Raw genomic sequence first — 21,568 nt, forward strand, 5'->3', positions numbered from 1 at the left:
CACTGAGGAGCTGCCAACTACAACACATTGAGAACATCATACATATTAACTAAGGGAATCCTGTAATTGGGTACCTTACTTCCACTACCTTATTTATCCCTGGAGGACAAAACTATTTACTTTCAAGGTTCAGGAAAGTTGTTTCCACATTTAGCTTCAAAGCTTACACTGTGTAGAACAAGCTCAAGAGGTTTTATTCGCTAGCTCCAGAATTCCTTGGCTAGCCTTAGCAAAAAAAATTTGCCTCCCTGGGCTCCTGCTGGGAAGGGCGGCATATAAATAAAATCATAAATAAATAAATAAATAAATAAAATTTTAACACAGGTTTTGCTTGACTTCCTATGAAGCAGGTGTGGAGACCATTTGGTCCTCCCAATGTTGTTGAACTACAGCTCTCATCATCCCTGGTCATTGGCAATGCTTGCTGGGGCTGATGGGAGTTGTAGTTCGACAACATCTGGAGGACAAAGGTTTCCCACACCTCCTATAAAGTTTTACAGTCTCAAGAGCACATAAAAGGGGATGGGAGAGATATTAATACAGAACAGCAGAATAAAAATAATAAACAATTGCTTAAAAAAGAAGAAGAAATAAAAGTAAGTAAATATAAAATAAAATAACAAATGATAATTAGAGCAAGAGAATCTACACAATTTTCTTCCCATCATTCTACAGGATCATACAACAAGCTAGAAGAATTTCAGATTTAATTTGAAAAACTTCTAGCATTCAGAGGTGAAGGGGAATGAGAGAATCTGACAACAGTGCATCGATAAAACAAGTACACCGGAACGTAAGAAGAGCCCTGCTGGATGAAGACAAAGACCCATCTAGTCCAGCATCCTATTCCCACAGTGGCCAACCAGATATTCCAATGGACAGCCCCCAGGCAGGACCTGAGTGCCACAGCACTCTCCGCAGTTGTAATTCCCTGCAACTGGCATACTGCTTCCAACAGCGGAGGGAGGAGAACAAACTAGAGGACAAAGCTAAAACAACCTGAAAGTTACAATGCCTGCAAAACTCACAATTTCTGAGCTAGATTTCACGGTTCTGGCAGGTAATGCCAATAAAAGGGCACACAGACTATTTTTCCCCCTATGGAACAACAGGATGGTTTTTCCTCTTTCTGTCACAGTGATACCAGCCCTGCACTGTTCAGTAAGTTATATTGTACAAACATAATAGAGAGCATCTTCCTTCTGAAAGGGAGTGGGAGGGAAGGAAGCACTCACCCCTGAAAGTATTTTGATTTAAAAGAAAGGGAGGGGGCACTGCTATGGAAAGTCTTGTGCTATCTTTTCCCCCTTGTCAAGGCTACAAGTGCTCAGAGGCATTCTATCATGCGATAAAAATATAAGTCATTCATCTGCTCATTTACATGCTACATTTTCAAAAAATTGTTCCAGAAACAACTGCAAATGTCCTGCTTGAAACCTTCGAGAGCTGCTACCAGTCAGTGTAGACAGTTCTGAACCGGATGGACCAATGGTTTGACTTGATATAAGACAGCATCCTATGTTCCCAGTACCAGGGACTCTGCAGAGCCTGCCACCACTGACAGGTAAGCTACCGATTTGCTTATGATGGCCATGGGCAATCCAGCAGCAGCGTTGACTACAGCACCAGTCCCACTCTCTTGGACGTGCTACCACTGCCATGCTGATATCGCCAATGTCATCTATTACAGTAGGGCAGGTGCAGTGTTAAATGTATAGTGGTGCTGGTTAGTCTAAGGTTTGTGTGTGAGAGCCCAGTGCTCTGGTCCTCCATTGGCAGCGCACATAGGAATGCCAACAATGTAATGTCTACATAGGAAGCTGGCTTATATTGAGTCAGATGATTAATACATCTAGCTCAATGTTGTCGCCACTAACGGACAGTGGCTCTGCAGGATCTCAGACAGGGGGCATTCCCAGCCCTACCTAGAGATGCCAGGGATTGCCTGGGATCTTTTGCATGCAAAGCTTGTGCTCTGCCACTGAGCAGTGGCACTTCCTCTACATCACAGGATTGTTGCAAAGATGAAAATGAGGTGAGAGAACTGTGTATGCCACCTTGAGGGCCTTGGAAGATAGGTGGGACAGAAATGCAACAAATAAAAGGTTAGTATTGCTGTAGTGCTCGTCATGCTTCTAGAGATAGCTTCAAGACTAATGATTCCTGTAAAACAAGTTTGCTGGGTGACCAAACCTCAAAAAGATGAACATGTGCATCGCTGATAGCAAACACTGATAACTACCTTCCCAGTCTCAAAAAAGGTTGTTTGTACAAAGCAAGCCATCATGTCCAGATTGTTAATAATTTCAAGGACAACATTTCCTGCTTCCAATATACCAAAGCGTTAACAATGCCCATTTATTGCCCGCAGGCCTTGGGGTGGGGGGGAAATCCTCGAGGCCTAGACCTCTGGAGGGTCCTGGCCTCTGAGGGCCTGGATTTTGAAGGAAAAAAACACATTACAAAATAAATTATGGTATCTCAATCAAACAGTGGCTATAATGTTTATTGCTAAATCTCAGCATATCCAAGTCTTCTGTAAGTACCAACATTTATTAATATGACTCAGATATGACAAAGTACAACACACATTATTTAGTTAGTTAGTTAGTTATTAAATTTATATCCAGCCCTTCTGCCCAGAAGGAGCCCAGGGTGGCACCTTAAGAGTCTCAAGTTAAGACCAGAACTCCTAGGCCCCAGTTCAGCTTACAGAACTCCTAGGCCCCAGTTCAGCTTACAGAACTACTAGGCCCCAGTAGCAGGCCCCAGTTCATAGAACTACTAGGCCCAGTTCACACTTGCTCAAGATATGCTCAAATGTTCTCTTAAAGTTGTAGTACACCACAGTGGCAGATAAACAGAATGCTAATACATGGGAGTGTGTGTCACCTATTATTTGGTCTGTGACTAGAATATGTTGGAACAAGTCTACATGTGTTTTGGCATTGTTTTACTATAATATTAACATTATGGTGTACAAATGCATGTCTGGAACACAGAAGAAAAAAGAAAAGGAAGAAAAATACGAAAAAGCAGAAAAACCCAAACAACCCACCAGCCTGTGTTTTGTTTCAAAATCATCATGTGGTGATAAGAGAGACAGTGAAAGCAGTCATTGTATGCTCAAGCATTATTAGAAGAAAAAGCTAATGAGGATTCTGCTGAAGTAGAAGCACTAGCACTACTCAGGGTAAGGATAAGATTGATCTCATAGCTCATTATTGAATACTCATTGTGAATTAATTTGCCTGTACACTTAGCATACCAGAAGAAATTTGCATACTTTTAACCTTTCCTTTTTCTAAATAAAACCAAATATGAAACACTTGTTGTTCAAACATCAAGTTAATAATAGTGTACAGCACTAGTGTACAGTACTTGCAGAAAATTTAGGACCACCATGAATTTTCTGGACCTCTTTGTAGGTCCTGTACTAAGCAAAATATATCAGAACTATTTACACTGTTAGAAACAGCAAACAAAGTAGCCTGAAAATAAAAAAATCAGATTTTTGCAACCCAAAAAGTGATGCATTTTTCAAACATTTTTAGGCATAACAGCTTAACAGCTAACAGCTTAAAGGTTTGCCTCAGTTAAACCTAACTCACTTTAAAACGTGTTTAATAAAGAAAATAATAACATTTCATTTATGGGAAAGTTTAGGAAGGGAGCCCCAATCACATATCTTGCCCAATGGCAACTCTCAGTGGCCCTGATTTTCCCATGGAAATCCAAATGATTTCAATTCAGAAAGCCAATCAAACTTAGGGAGAAACCATCTAATCACCACAGTAGCGTACAACTGGATGCCATCTACTCTTTAAAAAATACTTGGTACCAACAAGCTCATTTTTAATCTTCCTTTGATGTCATCCAAAACCCAGTTGGATGGGTGTGTCAACATCATTTAAAACATAAGTAGCACTTCTATTTGAAGCTATTAGGGCAATAGCTAGCAAAAGTCAACATTAATGATGCACACCCGGTTCACACCATGCAGTTACACACATGGAAAAAGAGAACGTAGATCTGGATGTTCTGTCCCTTATTCCAGTACCACTGGTTCCAGGCCTTTGCCTGCACTGCAAAACTATGCATCTCCCCATTATGCTTTTAGCATATTGGTTTATGCAGTCAAGGAGTTCATGCATTTTGTCATACATCGTCAATTTCATGTGTGTTATCTGAACAAATGTTTGTTGGGAATGCCAGCTTCAACCCATTTAATAGCAGTAGATCAACTACAGTTTAAATCACAGATTTAAAATGTGCCCCGATAGATGAACAACAGTATACAAACATAAAGGCAAGATACGCATCAACTTCCTATTCCCTGTTCCAAATTTGACAAGGAAAAATTGCTGTTTCTTTCTATTTGTATCCAGTACTAGCAGGGATGTTTTTAATTCCAGAGCAAAACCCACAATAGTTTTCCTTCTAGCAATAAGACAATCTCAGGAAACTGAAGCAGACAGTGTTATGTCAAGTGGTTCTTAAATCTGGATCTTCCATGGTATTGATGGGATATGAATGCATTCCAATTTTTGAAGACATTTGGTCTGGTGTTACTATAAAAAGAATTATTTAAATTCCCAAATGGATACGTTAAAGAAATACACTCTGGAATATCAGTCACTTCCCAGAATTTATACTGCCACAATTCAATAAAACTTTTCGAAAACAGCTCACGGTAGGATTGAAATGTCAAAAAGCCACCATAACATTTAAAATGTAATATAATAAAAGCTAGAACAAGTAAATGGCTGAAGTTCTACTGTGCATACATCCAATTAGGTAACAATAAGAGGCCTAATTAGTGATCATATTGTGACACACAAATCAGGAGGCTAGGCAAGAACTTTATTGTCTCTCTCCGCAACAAGAACAGAACAGGCAACTCCCAACTCTACCCAGATACAACTAAGTCCAGAGTCACCTATTGATAAACTGTATAATTACACTATCCACACACAGAATGTACCTCCTACATATTTATGGGCAGTAGGCTCAGGAAGAATAAGAGTAAACACTTTTTTCACACAGTGCATCACTTACATTGTTTACTACTACAAGAAACTGTAATGGCCACTAGCTGAGATGGCTTTATTAAACCAGTTTATGGAGGATTGTTTATCAATGGCTATTAGTCAAGATAGCTAAATAGAACCTCCAGATTCAGATGCAATGTATCTCTGAATATCAGATGAGATGAACTGTTGCCATCATGTGGGCTTCCCAGAGGCATCTGGTTACCCACTGTTGGAAAGAAGATGTTGGACTAGACGAATGTTTAATCTGATCCAGCAAACTGCTAGATCATAATATATCATTCTGTATAATTACAATTTATATTGTGTGTTTCAGAGTGCTTTATGATATTGTTTTGTACAAGAAAGATGGACTCATTTGGGAGAAAGGTTAAGATATAAATTTAATGAATAATAAACTCCAATCCTACCTATTTCCACTCCCTTGAATGAAAATCTCCAAGAGTAGGCATGTACCTCTCTCGGAACAAAAGAATGTAATCGACATCCAATGAGAAAGGCAGGCTGGTTACTCATAGCATCACCAGCTTATGCTTAAACTTTTAACATAAAAGCATTGCCTGACATTTCTTCAGTTGACTTGTGCCAAATTGCTTGTTACCAAGAAAACAAGTTCACACCTTCTTTAGATCTACACCAGAAGCTAAAGAAAGACATCTGAGTAATAAGTAGGAATGAAGAAAAAAGGAGAAACACTTTTAGTTACTTTGGGAAAAAGTGACTCTCTCCTTCTAACTTATCCCCACTTATTAGACAGAGATTCACCGTCTTTAGTTTCTGTTCAATATCTAAACATGGTGTGAGCAGTGAACAGCACCTCATTTTTAGGTGTACAGAATTTTTTAACAATGTGGAGAGCAGCAAAATTGTTTGCCAGTTGAAAGAGTGGCAACCCTCATTGGTTAGTTATTTGATTATCTACAATTTAGTTCCCCAAGTCAGGTGTGGGGAACCTTTGGCTCTCCAGATGTTGTTCAACTACAATTCCCATCATCCCTGACCACTGGCCATTCTTTGTAGGGCTAATGGGAGTTGTGACCATCGTGACCATCTTCTCTGTCGGAGGCTGTGTGGATCCAGAATTGGCCTCCACAGTCACTTACGGACCCACTGTTAAAGACCTTATCTTGGAAGACAATCTTACTCAGCCACGAGTGATCGCCAATGAATGGGAGTTGTAGTTCATCAACATCTGGTGGGCCAAAAGTTCCCTACTCCTGCTTTAAATGATCCCTGACTGGCTCAGATCATCCATGCGACTATTCCCAATTGTTGTTTTTAATGATGCAAAACCATCAGTAACAGTTCAGAGAAACAATAGCAACAAAATAGATGTGCATGATTTAAAACAGGTGAATGATCAGTGCAGCCCCTTTAAAGCGCATATCAATTCTCAGTAGTTATGAAGAACTTCAAAATTCAAGTTACGAATCTTACTAACACCCACAAACATCAATTCTGTCCTGTCACAACTTCTTGGTAGAACCTAGTTGCTACTAGAGGAGATGAATGACTTCCACAGTGAAGCCTAAAAAACATGAATGAAAGCCTGGAAAGTTTTTTAAGGACATGGGAACACTAAATTAGATTGTATAGAAGGATGAATCTAAAAAGCACAACATAGTAATTGGCAAAGTTTTACTTTCCAAGCAGCTTGCACATACTTTGTTTTGAAGTCATTTTAGGATAGGGAGTGAGCAGCAGAAGACAGACAACATCCCAGACCAATTTCTGGCCGATCACCTAGTGCAGAAATGGGGAACCTGTGGCCATCCAAATGTTGCTGGACTCCAACTCCCATCAGCCCCAGTCAGCATGGCTAATGGTCAAGGATGATAGGAGGAGTTGTCTAGAAACATCTGGAGGGCCACAAGTTCCTTGTCATAACATCTGGTGGTTGCTGGTATTCTTGTAAATAATACCAGCCTTGGTCTGGATCCAGCAAGATACTACTTATGTTCTTACAAAGAAGGAGTGCACAATCAGGAGCACTTTAAGGCACGTGAGTTACACTTAACAGTTAAGGCAATCTAATGTGTGTTAAGTGACCCCCCCAAGAATGCACTCTTGCTTTGTAAAACTGAAAACCAAAATGTGGACCACTAAGACAGTAGTAGATGACGAAAAACTAGAAGACTATGCAAGGCTGGAGTTAGATTTTAGATACTCTAATATTACACAATGGTAATACTTATTTATAAACCTTAATCCCACCTCATACAACACAAAACTAGACTGTCCACTGCTTATGTGGAATATAGGCCTAGTTCTCACCGGAGGTGGATAAATGTGGGTCTTCCATGCACACAGAACACTAGTATATCAGGAACAAGGCTACGCTGCCAGTTTTCTACATGTAGGGGTTTTTGTTTGTTTGTTTTTTGTTTTGCTGTGGTGAAGCATCCGATCATGTGAGCTTCCACCAGTAGACACAGTCCAGATACAAGCCTGCCTATGTTATTCCCAGGCCTCTTCTTTCAGCAGAGGTGACTTTTGGTAGGGTGATCTGTGACAAAGCTGCTTGATGGGCAGTCCTGCCTTTGGCTATAGACCCTTACTGGTTTCCTCCCAAATTGGTATCCGAGTCCATTTCAGCAGCACGCCCAGCAGAAGACCGCCAGAAAAATAACTGCTCATATGAGCATCGGGACATTAGAGCCACAAACTCACACAGGGGAGCAGCTCCTCTTCCGTGCAGAGTGAAGCTGTAATTTTCTCATGCAAGCTGGTTCCTGTGAGCAAACTGTTTTCATAAGCAGCTATTTTATGCAAGCCAGACGCTGGGTGTAGACTCAAACAGGCTTATTCTCATGGACCTGCCATTGAACATCACAGCTCACTGCCCAAAGGAACTGGCCCAACCCTTTGCCTCCCCCATTCCCATAAAAAGCTGCTTTATCCCAGATCAGCTCATTGCTGCCTGCTCTGACTAGTAGCAGAGACAGGTCTACAGCACCAAAGGGTCTGTCTTACCCCAGTCCCTGAACTTTTATGAACTGGAAAATGAACCTTCAACCACTGAACTGTGTGTTCTCCCTCACTCTCTGTGCCTATGCTAGATTCTCTGCTGACCAAAGTTGATTTTTGCATCTGTTGAGCTTTGCCCATTCCTCTCGACCACTGCATTTTCCTCCCAGAAGTTAATGAGACTCTTTGAAAGACTCAACGCTGCTGATGCAACAAAAGCAAACCACCAATAAAAATTAGTTTGTGAAGTGGTAAAAGCCTTCTGAAGTACTGCTTCTTAAAAATGTATCAAATGTTACGCCCTGGTGGTGTCAGTTGATGTTTCATGACTGCAGCATATAGAGCTTAGCTGCAGCAGTTGCTTTGCAAGGCTTACTGTAAAAATATGAGGAGGTGCCATGTAGTACTTAACACACACATGCACAGTAATAATACAATAAATGCAAGAGATGGGGGAAATCCGTCAGGCAGAAATATTAATTGGTTGTGGTTGAACTTGTAAAACAGCCCTTTCTCTAGTCACCTGCTGCAAGCAGCAGTCCTCTCCAGACGGTCAGGCAGGAAAGTTTTCATAAACTGGGGAGAACAGTTCCTGTCTTTTCAGGGCACCAGCATGCAAGCAGCATTTAGCTGGCATGTGCGGGCAGGTGGCCTTATGTTGAAAGTGTAAACTGAGTGCAAGCAAATGTGGAGTCAAGAGCTAAAGGCCACACACATTTAAAGCAACATTAAAATACAGCCATTGCTTCCCAAGACTAGAGCAGTGCATCTCTACTCAGCTCAAGCATCTGGTACATCTCACTTGAGTTACATGCTCATTTCTGGGCACCACAGAGTTTAAGACAGAAATTACTTTGAGAAACACAAAATGATGATTGTAAGGCATAGATCAGGTGTGGGGAATCTTTGGCCCTCCAGATGTTGCTGAATTACAATTCCCATCATCCCCTGGCTATTGGCCATGCTTGCTGGGGCTGATGAGAACTGTAGTTTAGCAACACCTGGAGTGCCAATTGTTCCCCAACAATGCCATAGAAGACAGGTTACAGTATAGTGTTGTGAGTTTGGGGGTTGGAATGGATGATTCCTGTGGGTCTCCTTCCAGCCTCTGATTTGGAATCCTGTGCCTTGGGGTGAGGGGCTGGCTCTGCTGGAGTTTATTTTGTTAAGCTAATAGTGTGGCCAGGTTGTTAATGGGTCTATTAGGTGCCCAGCAACTGGTGAATGGGCCAGGAAGATCCTTTTGTCATTGAAACTCTTCAGGAGAGCCTCCCGCCCCCTCCTGGCAGCTAGGAGAGGTTTATGCTTTGAGTGTGTATAGAGTGTGTCTGGAGAAAGGCTGGAAACTGGAAGCAGGCAGAGAGACTGACTCTCTGCACCATGGCCTCCTGTAACCCTGATGGAAAAGCTGGATATTGGACTGCTGATGCCTTGAACCCTTCCATCCTAAGCTCAGGTTGGAATGTATGTAAATAAATAACCATATTTCATAAAGACACCACACTCTCCGCTAATCTTCTTCCCAAAAGAAACCAAACCCTGGATGAGCGCAGGGACCCCTGAAATCTCACCGCTCGGAGATTGGGGAGGCACACAACAATATTATCAAAGGCCAAGGAAACTGGGAACATTTAACTTGAGCACAAATCAAGTACTAACCACTACTGGATAAGTGAGTGTGCCAATTTATACTCCACAAAATCCTCCAAGAAACTCTGGGCAGCACACAGGGTTCTCCCTCACCCCTTCTAATCTCACAACAACCCTGAGAGGTAATTGAAGCTCAGAGATGCTGTCTGCTCCAAGGTCACCGAGTAAGCTTCATGGGTGAGTGAGGATTTGAACCTGGGTCTCACCAGTCTGTGAATCCAGCACCCCAACCACTATACCACACTGTCTTTATGGGGAAGATGATACATAAATACTTGTTTACCTATATGATGCATATGGTGAATATTCAGTAGCTGGCGTGTCATTTAAAACTCATTTCACATCTTAAGTATTCATTACTACAATTTTTTAAAATTAAGACCTATAATCAATTGAAACTGAAAACGATGACAGCTAGTTAGAAGAATTTAAAAACCAAGTAGTTTTTCCAACTTAAAAAAAAAAGGGATGAGATGCAGTTTGATAAGGACCATCTAATATTCCCCTTGAATGTGCTACAAGGGTTACTTGGCCAATGTCATTAGCTTTACTTTTTTAAAGATATGTTTTTGCTACTAGTATGTGTGTATGTGTCTGCATTCACAGACACACAATATTAATTCTGTAAGATGCTTGATTACATTATATTTTTTCCTAGATTTCTATTTCTACCATTTGATGTTGTGACTAGTGGATGGGGGAAGAAATTAGATTCATTTTGCATTTGGAGCTGAATCTATCCAGTTCACATTTTCCAAAACAATATAGCCATCCCTCAAAATGTACATTAATCCAATTTTTCAGTGCAGTCCTCCAACAAACCAATGTTTGCAAAATAAATATATCAGGGGAAAGTGTTCATAAATATGAATACATTAATGAAAATAACATGCCAAAATGCATTATAAGGCTGGTTTGCAAAAATGTGTACATTTGTCAAAACTGCATACAAAATTGTGTTTAGTAGGAGAAATTTGCACTAAGATGCTAGAGAATGTTTATGAGAACATAAGAACATAAAAAGAGCCTGCTGGATTAGACCAGTGGCCCATCTCATCCAGCATCCTGTTCTCACAGTGGCCAACCAGGTGCCCATGGGAAACCCACAAGTAGGACCTGTGTGCAAGGAGCACTCTCCCTTCCTGAGGTTTCCAACAACTGGTATCTGGAAGCATACCGCCTGCACCTATGGAGGCAGAGCATAGCTATCATGGCTAGTAACCACTGATAGCCTTTTCCTCCATGAAGAAAAAAGAATTCGCAAATTGCTGCAGAAGTGTGGAGACCCGAATTTTAGACTGAAAAAAATGAGTAACTAAGAGATCCAAAACTGACAGATCCTTCTCTTCCTACTTCTGATACAGTATTATTACTTATGAACATAGGAAGCTGCCTTATATACAGCCAGATCATTGGTCCACCTAACAGCATTGTCCATGCTGACTGGCTGGGCTCTCCACAGTTTCAGACAGGGGATATTCCCAACCCTACACAGAGATGCCAGGAACTGAATCTGGAACCTTCTGCAGATGCTCTGCCACTCTCCTTGCTTTATAATTTATATATATATATATATATATATATATATATATATATATAAAAAGAGACACTTTGAAGAATCCTATGAGTTTCAAGCAGCCCTGAACTGTCCAACCAGTTTAACAATTCAGGGGATCAAATGAAGTCAGCTATCTCACCTGGTGGTTAATTAATGAAGATAGTGTTACTGTTGAAAGTTAAAGAGGAAAGCACAAAAACAAGACTACAGCTGAATGTCAAGAAGGCTAAAGTAATGACAACAGAAGATTTACGTAACTTTAAAGTTGACAATGAGGACATTGAGCTTGTCATGGATTATCAATACCTTGGCACAGTCATTAACCAAACTGGAGACAATAGTCAAGAAATCAGAAGAAGGCTAGGACTGGGTAGGGCAGCTGTGAGAGAACTAGAAAAGGTCCTCAAATGCAAAGATGTATCACTAAGCACTAAAGTCAGGATCATTCAGACCATGGTATTCCCAATCTCTATGGATGGATGTGAAAGTTGGACAGTGAAAAAATCAGATAAAAATCATTTGAAATGTGGTGTTGGAGGAGAGCTTTGCGCATACCATGGACACTGCGAAAAAGACAAATAATTGGGTGTTAGTACAAATTAAACCAGAACTATCACTAGAAGCTAAAATTATGAAACTGAGGTTATCATACTTTGGACGCATCATGAGAAGACATGATTCACTAGAAAAGACAACAATGCCAGGAAAAACAGAAGAGAGTAGAAAAACAGGAAGGCCAAACAAGAGATGGGTTGATTCCATAAAGGAAGCCACAGACCTGAACTTACAAGATCTGAACAGGGTGGTTCATGACAGATGCTGTTGGAGGTCGCTGATTCACAGGGTCGCCATAAGTCGTAATCGACTTGAAGGCACATAACAACAAAGTGTTGCTGTAAACACAGCTGACACCACTTGAAGTTCTGAAAACACACAGGCTGGGCAACCACCTCTATCGAGAAAGTCAAGAGATTATGGAGGAAAGCATTCCATCTGCATCAATAAAATCTGAACATCTGGCCATCAGAGTTGCTGCTACTGCTGCGGTACTCAGACTCTCCACCTCTTTATTATGACTGTTACTGAATGGCACTTAATTCACTTGCTGTTTTAGAAAGATAAAAATTAGCACTAGCCTGCCAGAAATAGCTTACCATCTAAAAACATTTGCAATTTGGGGCAGGTGGGCAGGCGGAGAGGCAAATATATTTTAAAAGCACACATTTCTTTGAGCTTCAGCTTAAGATGGAATCCATTTTCAATATTAAAAAGTTATAAACACATTTCAACTTCATTGAAAGCTATGAACTACTCTTAATATAAAAATAGAGGCCACCTCTGATTTTACATTGACAGTGACAAATATGCATGGCAGACATGATACATCTGCACAGCTGAGAATTGCTAGATAAGATGTGGGCTAGCAATTTATGAATGCCTGATATGCTTCACATTAGCCTGTTAATCTTACAGCAAAATCTGTACTAGAGGCTGGTATTTTCTCCCCCATATTACAGATTGGCAAGGGCTGGGGAGCGAGGAGGAGGTAAGGAAATAGTGGGGAATGGCCATAGCTCAGTGGCCTGCTTTGCATGCAGAAGGTCCGAGGTTCGACCCCAGCATCTCCAGGTAGGGCTGAGAAAGATTCCCTGTCTGAAAACCTGGAGAGCCGCTGCCAGTCAGTGTAGACAATATTGAGCTAGATGGACCAATAGTCTGACTTGGTATAAGGCAGCTTCCTATGTTCTTCTCTGTACTAGACCAGCCACATAAACAAGCCCACAAAAGTTACTAGCCTGCTAAGAGGTTAGCGGTGTGTCTCTCTCCTTCTCTGCGGCCTACATGGAAACTCACTCCTCTGCGATCAGCATGGAAACGCAAGTTATTTCATTTTAGCTGGCTAGTAAGAACGTTTATTTATTTGCATATTTATAATCTGCACTTTCATCAAAATATATGAAGGCGGGATACAGCATATAAAAACAAAATCAACTCAAAGCATCCATAAAAACATAATGAATTTTGCAAGTTGCTGCCTTCTACCAAGAGAAAGCAGCGTTCATACCATTGCAGCTACGATGAAAACAAGTGGGCTGACAGAAGAGGGACTGAGCAATCTGTCTCTCCATCCACCAGCTCATTCACTCATCTGCATGGAATTCCTGGTCACCTATCTAGCTCAGCATTGCCTACACTGACTGGCAGCAGCTCTCCAGAGTTTCAGGCAAGTGTCTCTCACAGCCCTACCTGAGGATGCCAGGGATTGAACCTGGGGCCTTCTGCATGCAAAGGAGATGCTCTACCACTGAGCTACGGCAATTCCCGCAACCATCTCCTCTGGATCGCACAAAAGCTCTAGCACTCCGTTTCCTACTCAGATTTATTTATTATTTATTTATTACATTTATATACTGCCCCATAGCAAAAGCTCTCTGGGCGGTTTACAGCAATTAAAAACATTAAAAACAAATATACAAATTTTAAAACATAAAAAACAATTTAAAAACACAGTTTAAATTTTTTTAAAAAACAATTTAAAAACACATGCTAAAATACCTGGCATAAGAGGAAAGTCTTGACCTGGCGCCGAAAAGATAACAGTGTTGCCGCCAGGTGCACCTCGTCAGGGAGATCATTCCATAATTTAGGGGCCACCACTGAGAAGGCCTTCTCCCTTGTTGCCAAACTCCCAGCTTCCCTCCCAGTAGGCACCTGAAGGAGGGCCTTTGATGTTGAGGTGTGTTCGTGTCAGGAGAGGCGTTCCATCAGGTACTGTGGTCCCAAGCCATGTAAGGCTTTATAGGTTAAAACCAGCACTTTGAATCGAGCTCAGAAACATACAGGCAGCCAATGCAAGCGGGCCAGAATTGGTTTTATATGTTTGAACCGTCTGGTCCCTGTTACCAATCTGGCCACTGCATTTTGCATGAGCTGCAGCTTCCGAACCGTCTTCAAAGGCAGCCCCATGTACAGTGCATTGCAGTAATCTAACTTGGAGGTTATGCTGCTGGGAAGCCCACAAAGAGGGCATGAAGCCAGTATCCCGAACTAGTGATTATTCAGAAGCATGCTGCCTCCAAACCTGGAGATTCTATCATGGGTTAACAGCCATTAACACAAAGGCATGACATGATCCCTCCTTTGCCATCGACACAGCACCCACTGGAGGGGAAATTCACATATAACTGGACTGTTGGCACTTACAACCTTCCACAGAGGATAGCTTAAGACTGCTCAGCCGCACACCTGTTCTCAATGTCATTGTGCCATGCTTTGATCATCACTGCATCCTCCATCAGATTGGAAGCTTATGGTAAGACCAAGAATTATCCATAATGCATGATCTAAACTACTTTGCGTCTGTAATGGTTGCAGCTGACATGGGAGGTTTAAGTGCCTTCCCAAACCAACCGGGTTAATCTGCCCCAGAGCTATGCTTGTTCTGGGCTTTTTAACTGCAATGAGATACATTTGTGCCCCCTGAGGATTATACTGTATTATAGGAATATCATTCCCATAACACTTTGCATGCTAAAATGCATTATGGCTTTAATATATTGCCAGGGCTGCATGGACATTGGTAAAATGAAATCAAAATTCTGCATCCAAACGAGAGGAATACTGCAAACTATATAAATTACACCCACCGCACAGAACAAGGTAAAGGATGAGCAGACTTTCCTCTACTTTTTCACCCATCAAGTGGACAGGCAAAGACCCTGTAGGAAAATGAAAAGCTGCTCCCCTTGAAAAACCCAACTTGATCCTCCCCACCCCAATTGAACTTCAAAGATTTCACCGTACATCAGGGAAAGGGGGCCAGTGTTCTTCCAGATGTTGCTACTGGACTACAACTCCATTCAACCCTGACCACTGGCCATGCTGGCTGGGGCTGATGTGAGTTGCAGTTCAACAACATCTGAAGGGCCAGAGGTTTCCCAACCCTGCCATACATCGGTAATCACTTTCAAACACATCTCCACGATCAGGTTGCCAAGCATTTTCTTCTTCATAGAATCACAGAATAATAGAGTTGGAAGGGGCCTATAAGGCCAACAAGTCCAACCCCCTGCGCAATGCAGGAATCCAAATCAAAGCATACCCGACAGATGGCTGTCCGGCTGCCTCTTGAATGCCTCCAGAGTTGGAGAGCCCACTGTCTCTCTAGGTCATTGGTTCCATTGCTGTATGGCTCTAACAGTTAGGAAGTTTTTCCTGATGTCCAGTCGAAATCTGGCTTCCCACAACTTGAGCCCATTATTCCGTGTCCTGCACTGTGGGACGATCGAGAAGAGATCCCGGCCCTCCTCTGTGTGGCAACCTTTCAAGTACTTGAAGAGTGCTATCCTATCTCCCCTCAGTTTTCTCTTCTCAAGGCTAAACATGCCCAGTTCTTTCAGTCTCTTCTCATAGGGCTTTGTTTCCAGTCCCCTGATCATCCTTCTTGCCCTCCTCTGAACCTGTTCCAGTTTGTCTGCATCCTTCTTGAAGTGCGGAGACCAGAACTGGACACAGTATTCAAGATGAGGCCTAACCAGTGCTGAATAGAGGGGAACTAATACTTCACACGATTTGGAAACTATACTTCTGTTCCCAATTCTCAGGGAAGGGCCACAGCTCAGTGGCAGAACATTTGCCTTGCACGCAAACACTCCCAGGTTCAATCCCTAGCATCTCCAGGTAGGGCTGGGAGGGACCTGTGCCTGAAACCCTGGAGGGCTGCTGCTAGTCAGTGTGGACAATACTGAGCTTGATGGACCAATGGTCTCATTCAATATCAGGCAGCTTCCTATGTTTCTATGAAATCAGGGCCTCCACCTTTACCGGCAGAGGCTCCAGCTTCGAAAGCTGCAGGAGAAACCAACAGGCCACATTTCCTCTGGCACAGAGATGCAGCCATGAGAAAAAGCTGCACTTCCTGATTTACGACCTCTCACGCCACTGTTAAAGGGCATGACTCCATCATCCATTAATGAAAGTGGGAGCCCTCGTTTTCCAGTCTGTCTCAGCTGATCTGGGGCCGACTGACCGGAGACCATGTGCATGTGCTGCTCTCTCCCCCAACAAGATATTTCGCGCCAACACCCCTAAGCTATGGCCCTTCCCCAGCTTCACTAGGTAGAAGAGCTCGCTGTCTTGATGGACAGATGAATTGGTGGAATTATGCAAAAGCCGGTGCCAGATGGGGCTGGAACACAAGAGGATTTGGAAGTGGGGGCAGGACAGAGCCTTTAAGAATTCAACCTTCTGGTCTACCAAGCACCAATAAAGTATTCACTTGGCGATTGACAGAAGATCTCATGGCCACGGCTTTGCTCACCCACCTGCCACACCAGCACACACACACACACCCCCCTGAGATGACCCTGCTGCTTCCTCTCCTATTCTCTCCTGAAGTCTTAAGGCAGCATTAATCCAGTAAGAGAGAGGAAAAACTGAAATACTGGAAGTCAACAAGGCATGTCCTCATCACCCTGGCAACCCAAGGCGTTCCAAAGCAGCTGGGAGACTGCACCATGATAAAAGCAAAACTGGGGCCGGCTGCCTTTTGTGAAAACCTCTTTCCTTCCAGCCCTCTCTCCTTGTCTGGTGGAAAAAGCAGATGAAGCCCTGACAGACGGTGAGACAAGGAGCTCACCCTCTCGGAAGGGCTTCAGGCCAATGAGTGCCAACAATCTTACAATGCCCAGGCGTACGGCCTTTCATGCTCAAGGGGCTTAGCTCAAGGGGGAAGCCACCTTGCCAGATGAAAGCACTGCTGATATCTGCACGCTTAGACTCTGGTTTCCTCCGCAGAGAGAAAATGGCAAATCTAAGGGTGTGTGGCTATAGGAATGGGTTGCCAACCTGATGTTCATGGGCACAATGGTGCTCTTGAGGTCTTCCCCTGGTGCCCATGAAGCCCCCCCACACACACACACACTTTCTGCCCCGTTGGTCATGAGATGGTGAGGATGATTATCTTTTTCTCCCCTGAAAAGTACATACAACAGAAAGAGAAAGTTGAAAGAGTGACACTCTTTCCCACTTCCTCCTTCAGCTCTATGTTTCTGAAGACTAGATTAATTCTGCTGAATCCAACTTTTACTCCAATCCCTTGGAAAACTGAAGTCTGGATAAGCACTTTCTTTCTGTTTCTTGGGGGTTGGGGAGGGCATGGCATTCAAAAACCCACATATGCCCACAGTTCTAAAAAGATTAGTGACCCCTGATCTATGGGAAGTTGAAACACAAGCTTCATCATAAACTATCTTACTGGGAGTTCTATATTGCAGGACAGCTTCTGAATGTATATTCAGAATAAATAAAATAGAAATTACATTTTAGCCAGTCTCTCTTTCTTTTACCTTCTGTTCTCCAAAAGGATGCATTCTGCACCAACTCCTCGAATTATTAGGTACATTACCCCATAAGTCTATTTAAAGTTAAAGCCGCAGGTCACGTCACTGGATGGGAGCCTTGGCAAAGGCACTGTCTCACCCTCTATACCAGTGTTTCCCAAACAGTGTGCCTCCAGATGTTGTTGGACCACAATTCCCATCTTTCCTGACCATTGGGCAATGCTGGCTGAGGCTGATGGGAGTTGTGGTCCAACAACATCTGGAGGCACACTGGTTGAGAAACACTGCTCTATATGTTGAAGTGTGTGCGTTGTTGCGTGAAACAGCATACATTACGTTGGAGTTAAGTTGAGCAAGAAACTTCTTCAGAGCATTAGATCATGTTAAGAGTCTTTATTAAGACATTACGGCCAAAGGCTTAAGAGTAAATACATGTAGAGTTTCTTCAGTCACCCCCCTTCTGGTACCTCTCTCCAAAGGTAAACACAGAAGACAACCTCTCAGTTCAGAGGCAATACACAGAAGACTCAGCTCAACACAGATAGCTGCTAGAACTTTTCCCAGTCTATCGCGATGGTTACCATAGCAACGGCCTTGGCTGTCCGTTCCCAGACTGGGCAAAGACATAACTCCCCCTAGCTACAGTTTTTCAGACTTGATGGAAAACAAACTCAGTGACAGTGCGGTTCAATGGTCAACACTATACACTCTATTTAACAATTACCTATTGTAATAGTAGTGGCTGTTCTGCACTGGAAGGGGGCTGGACTAGATGGCCTTTGAAGTGCCTTCCAAGTCTAAGATTCTATGGTCAACTTTACAAGCTACCATCATCTGCAATTTTGATTTAGAAAAGCGGGATTGTAATTATAATCTGGGGAAGGGAGGTCATGATTAGAATCTTAAGAAGATAAAAAGAGCCCTGCTGGGTCAAGCCAGTGGCCCATCCAGTCCAGAATCCTGATCTCACAATGGCCAAGCAGATGCCCATGGGAAGCCCGCAAGCAGGACCTAAGCACAAGTGTACTCTTGTTTCCAGCAACTGGTATTTGGAAGCATACAGTATTGCCTCTTATAGTGAAGGCAGAACATAGCCTTCATGGCTAGGAGCCATTGATAGAGCAAATATATAGGATGATATGAGGACATTGAACTTGTCAAGGATTATCAATACCTTGGCATAGTCATTAACCAAAATGGAGACAACAGTCAAGAAATCAGAAGAAGGCTAGGACTGGGGAGGGCATCTGTGAGAGAACTAGAAAAGGTCCTCAAATGCAAAGATGTATCACTGAACACTAAAGTCAGGATCATTCAGACCATGGTATTCCCAATCTCTATCTATGGATGTGAAGGATGGACAGTGAAAAAAGCGGATAAGAGAAAAATCAACTCATTTGAAATGTGGTGCTGGAGGAGAGCTCTGTGGATACCATGGACTGCGAGAAAGACAAAAAATTAAACCAAAACTATCACTAGATGCTAAAATGATGAAACTGAGGCTTTCATACTTTGGACACATCATGAGAATGACATGATTCACTAGAGAAGACAATAATGCTGGGAAAAACAGAAGGGAATAGAAAAAGAAGAAGGCCAAACAAGAGATGGATTGAGTTCATCAAGGAAGCCACAGACCTGAACTTACAAGATCTGAACAGGGTGGTTTATAACAGATGCTCTTGGAGGTCACTGATTCATAGGGTCGCCGTAAGTCGTAATCAGCTTGAAGGCACGTAACAACAACAACAAACAGATCAACAGGAAAAATGTAAAAACCCAACTGCAGTCTCAAGTAAGAATTAGTTCAGAAAAAGACACATTTAGTATTTTAATTTAAACTCAACTTGTTCCAGTTAAAACCTTCAGTTTGTGAGGCCTTTCATTGTCCCTGAAAATTTTCCAAGTTACCCTTTCTATTATGAGCCAAGGCAATTAAATATTTTCTCACATAAAAGAGGAACAAGCCTGGGAGGAGGTGCCAAGCAGTTGCACATTGCCAACGGGTGGAACTCTAAGTGGCATCCCCTCCACAACTTTTTATTATTAAGCAGAATAAATAAACACACACACGGTAATTGGTTCCATTGTCATATGGCTCCTAACTGTTAGAGCCATACGACAATGGGACCAATGACCTAGAGAGGTAGTGGGCTCTCCGACACTGGAGGCATTCAAGAGGCAGCTGGACAGCCATCTGTCAGGAATGCTTTGATTTGGATTCCTGCATTGAGCAGGAGGTTGGACTTGATGGCCTTAAAGGCCCCTTCCAACTCTACTATTCTATGATTCTATGATACAGAGTGCTATCACTCACCACAAGCTCGCTGAACATAACATCCAGCTCCTCCACGGGAGGCATGGGCAATGCAGGCTCCATAGTTTGCAGGGCAAAGTTGCTGTCATTCCGCAGCCGGTAGGTGATCTCCGGGTGGTCATTACTTCGGAAACAGCAGAAGATGAAAGAGATCCCTCGCCCGCTCCTTTTTCTTGGAGCCATGGCTGGAATCCTTCTGGTTTTCCTTCCTGGATGCTAAATCCTAAAAAAAGGAGGAGAGGAAGAGAAGAAAGCATTAAAGTTTTGGCTAACAAGTTTTTTTACCCGCTTTATGATCCAGGCATTCCTCTCCTTTCCAGCCCATTTTTTCAAGCCCAAGATCCACCTGTCCACCTCTTTTTAAACCCCTGTTCCTTAATAAGTAGTCCCCATGTTACATCGTTCCGGAGAGCCTCTGTCCAATCACAGTCACCCTGGAAATATCCTCTGCTCCCTTGCAGTCACTGCCGGAAACTGTCCCGGTGGCCATCACGCTCGTTATGAAGATATTGGAGCAGCAAAGGCATCAACCGTCATCATACCTACATGGAAGAGGGAATCGTCCCTGCGACAGCAGATGAAGGGATGGGTTGACCTACTGCACAATTGTCATTCAAGCTGGTGACAACCCTTTCAACAGTGGGGTATACCACTTCTGGAAACTCTCAGCTCTAGCTTCACTGGGGAATAGCAACATGCAGAGTGATTCCAGTCTTCTACAGTGCATGGCACCTGGCAATTGACTGCTACTGGGTGCATGCCAATCATTGTGTGCTTCACCCGAAACTAGCAGCAATTTACTAACACTTTGCCTAAGAGATTTGAAACAAACACTGAAAGCAAAAAGGATTCGGATGTAGAATAGGGGTGGGGAGCTTCGGACCCAGGGGCTGAATGTGTCTTCCAGGCCTCTTTGCCTGGCCCCAGGCCACACTCCTCACTGGCCCTGCTTTGTACCCCAAGTGATTTTTCCTGGGTGGAATGAGTGCTTGGACTCTGATCATGACTCTTGTTCGCCTAGATGGAAGATAGAGCGGGGTGTGAGAATATGTACAGAAACTAGCCTGCTGTTCAAAGGTAAAATTTACATTCATTGCTCCGCTCACTTCTGCCTCCGGCCCCCACCCGTCACTGGCATGCGGGCCCCAGAAGGTTCTCCAGCAGAAAATGCAGGCCTCAAGCTAAAAAAGTTCCCCACTTGCTGACTTAAAAAGTGTCTCTAACCCAGTCCTCCCGGACAGAAAGAGGAGTGCCTTTTGGAGAGGCAGAGCGGCTATAATCGATAGCCAGCATTTCCCCCCCTCAGGATAAGGAGAGAGAGAGAAAAGCAATTGTTTACTCCACATTGAAATCATGCAGCAGGGACTACACAAATTAAATACTTTACTGGCAACGCAGCCTAGTGCTGTCTGAAAAGTTAGCTATGAGTTTGTCCCTGCTGGTTATTTCTTCATCCTGCAAGTTTTTTTTTTAAGTGCTTTTTCTATGGCTTTTTTTTTTTTTTAACCAACAGTGCTAATAATGACCCCAGAAGTCCTGGGAGACTGACGCTGCTTGGGATCCTCTGGAAGCAGAAAGCCCAACACTTAAAAGGATGTCATCGCCTCCCCTTCCCTTCCTTCTCTCAGTTCTTCTGCCAGCTGGTCTGCATAGTTGATTCAAGAAAACCACAAAGTAGTAGCTA

At 43.0% G+C, this 21,568-nt stretch overlaps 1 protein-coding gene across 1 annotated transcript in view; it reads right to left on the reverse strand.

Annotated features, from left to right (window-relative positions):
- DAAM1 (dishevelled associated activator of morphogenesis 1) overlaps positions 1–21,568 on the reverse strand; it is a 243,282-nt gene that overhangs the window by 128,411 nt on the left and 93,303 nt on the right. The window contains exon 2 of the mRNA XM_061612446.1: positions 19,885–20,107. Coding sequence (XP_061468430.1) covers positions 19,885–20,067 — 183 coding nt within the window. The 5' untranslated portion in view covers positions 20,068–20,107. The remainder of the gene's footprint in view (positions 1–19,884; positions 20,108–21,568) is intronic.

This window comes from Rhineura floridana, chromosome 2 (assembly GCF_030035675.1).
Source record: "Rhineura floridana isolate rRhiFlo1 chromosome 2, rRhiFlo1.hap2, whole genome shotgun sequence".
Classification (NCBI taxonomy): domain Eukaryota; kingdom Metazoa; phylum Chordata; class Lepidosauria; order Squamata; family Rhineuridae; genus Rhineura; species Rhineura floridana.